The 2,500-nt window shown below is 45.5% G+C and overlaps 1 protein-coding gene across 1 annotated transcript in view; it reads left to right on the top strand.

The window, feature by feature from the left end:
* Positions 1-2,500, top strand: part of crabp2a (cellular retinoic acid binding protein 2, a) — a 12,635-nt gene that overhangs the window by 9,460 nt on the left and 675 nt on the right. The window contains exon 3 of the mRNA XM_021598320.2: positions 1,078-1,194. Within this exon, the coding sequence (XP_021453995.1) occupies positions 1,078-1,194 (117 nt within the window). The remainder of the gene's footprint in view (positions 1-1,077; positions 1,195-2,500) is intronic.

Raw genomic sequence — 2,500 nt, 5'->3', positions numbered from 1 at the left:
AAAGTTTGAAATATCCAATAAATGTCGTTCCACTTCATGATTGTGTCCCACTTGTTGTTGATTCTTCACAAAAAAATACAGTTTTATATCTTTATGTTTGAAGCCTGAAATGTGGCAAAAGGTCGCAAAGTTCAAGGGGGCCGAATACTTTCGCAAGGCACTGTACATAACAGACACACACACACACACACACACACACACACACACACACACACACACACACACACACACACACACACACACACACACACACACACACACACACCTCTGTACTCACATTCTTCTCTGTCCCACACCCTATCCACTGTCCCTAATGAAAGCCTCGACTCATGTTTGACCCCTAAGCTACAACTCCCCAGGTTTTATCTGTTAGGGGAAACCCAGACCTGTGGACTGTGGAGTGTTAGAGGGACTATGGGATATGATCCAGTGTTGGCTTGGTCTCTGCTTCCACTGGGTTGATCTATGCTTTTACTAATGCCTCTTTAAGGTCTACAGACTCTATTTAATTTGGCATTTCCCATATATTCACTGATACCATATGAAACCCCTCCCTTAGTCTCATAGGAACAATCTCCCTGAACCACTCTTCACTTCTGTCCCATCTGAACTTTCTCCCTCCCTCCCTCCCTCCCTCCCTCCCTCCCTCCCTCCCTCCCTCCCTCCCTCCCTCCCTCCCTCCCTCCCTCCCTCCCTCCCTCCGTCTTTCATTCTTGCCATGTGTAAGTCTCTATCAAACTCTCCCTCTGATGGCCTCTGCTTGGCTGTCTCCGGAGGAAACAGACAAACACCCAGAGCCTCTCTCTACTAACGATGAGCACATCACACATTATCATCTCCTAGATATTCCCCCTCTCCTTTCCTCCTTCTCTCTCCCCCCAGAGGCCATGCAATAGCATACACACTAGGTCACCTCCCTCTTTTTCTCTCACTCTTACCAATTATTGTTCTATCCATCCATCCATTCTCCACCCGCCTATCTGTCCAAAACATGACTTTCATCTCTCTGATGCTCATCTAACTGTATTGCATGTCTGTCTGTCTGTCTGTCTGTCTGTCTGTCTGTCTGTCTCACAGAGTCTTCCAAAGTGGGAGACAGACAGTAAGATCAGCTGTGAGCAGACTCTGCAGAAAGGGGAGGGACCTAAGACCGCCTGGACCCGAGAAATAACCAATGACGGCGAGCTCATCCTGGTAAGACTGTCTACTGGCTACCTGTCCTGTCAATCAACCACAGTTAGAGGCATTGTACTGTACAACCGTCCATTGATACATTTTGAACACAGTATGCTTGAGGACCTCAGTCATTTTCCTTCCACACAAATAAGGGAGGACTCCACTACCAATGTGTAACACCCATCTACCTGAGCCTACACACTGTGGGGCCAGGAAGTTTTTCCATAATACGATAGTCATCCCTCCACTCCATTCAGATCAGTGTTAACGAGGGAGGGAGGGAGGGAGGGGGGGAGAGGAGGAAGATAAACAATTTAGGCCTACTGGAACCAGGGGCGCAACTTTCAATTTCATTCTGAAATTGCATTTGTGTCCCCCCCAGTTTTATCATTGGAATGTGATACAAAACATGGCAACGGTGAGCTTTAGGACCATGTGGACGCCTCCGAGTGGTCGGGTAGGCTGTTTGGAGTGTTTATCTGACTGGTTTAGTTAGGCTACAGCTAATGATCATCATGTGTGTCACTGTGTGGAGTGTTTATCCGACTGGTTTAGTTAGGGTTAGGCTACAGCTAATGATCATCATGTGTGCCACTGTGTGGAGTGTTTATCTGACTGGTTTAGTTAGGGTACAGCTAATGATCATCATGTGTGCCACTGTGTGGAGTGTTTATCTGACTGGTTTAGTTAGGGTTAGGGTACAGCTAATGATCATCATGTGTGCCATTGTGTGGAGTGTTTATCTGACTGGTTTAGTTAGGTTACAGCTAATGATCATCATGTGTGCCACTGTGTGGAGTGTTTATCTGACTGGTTTAGTTAGGGTTAGGGTATAGCTAATGAACATCATGTGTGCCACTGTGTGGAGTGACAAGAAGCTCAAAATGAAAACTGCCACTCTGTAAAAAGACGTGTCGTTAGAGCGAACACAAGTGAACCCGTCAAACCAGAGACAACTCCCTCGTTTCCTGGAATCCGTTTGTTTTCCCATTTGTCAAGGACCATGAACAAATGCATCTGATGCATTGCACAATATGTGGTCTGTCTGATCATTCCATCTCTCATGCTGAGTGTTTGGCTTTTAATTCAATTAGTCAACTTAGATCTAAAATCGTATGGTTTCCATGGTAAAAAAAAGGCCAAAACGTTGTAATACAGAACCATAAGGAGTCGTTCAGGACACCTCTTGTTGGAAGAGACACAGTCACAGACAGGGACTGAACAGGACGGATTGAGACGGTGTTAATGTTGGATATGAATGCTTCTATTGAATACTGCACATCTTTATAAATTCCTTGGATATGAATACCTATATTAAATACAT

Source organism: Oncorhynchus mykiss, chromosome 2 (genome assembly GCF_013265735.2).
Source record: "Oncorhynchus mykiss isolate Arlee chromosome 2, USDA_OmykA_1.1, whole genome shotgun sequence".
NCBI lineage: Eukaryota > Metazoa > Chordata > Actinopteri > Salmoniformes > Salmonidae > Oncorhynchus > Oncorhynchus mykiss.
Note: the sequence above shows the minus strand (reverse complement) of the source record. Positions and strands in the feature narration are given on the sequence as shown.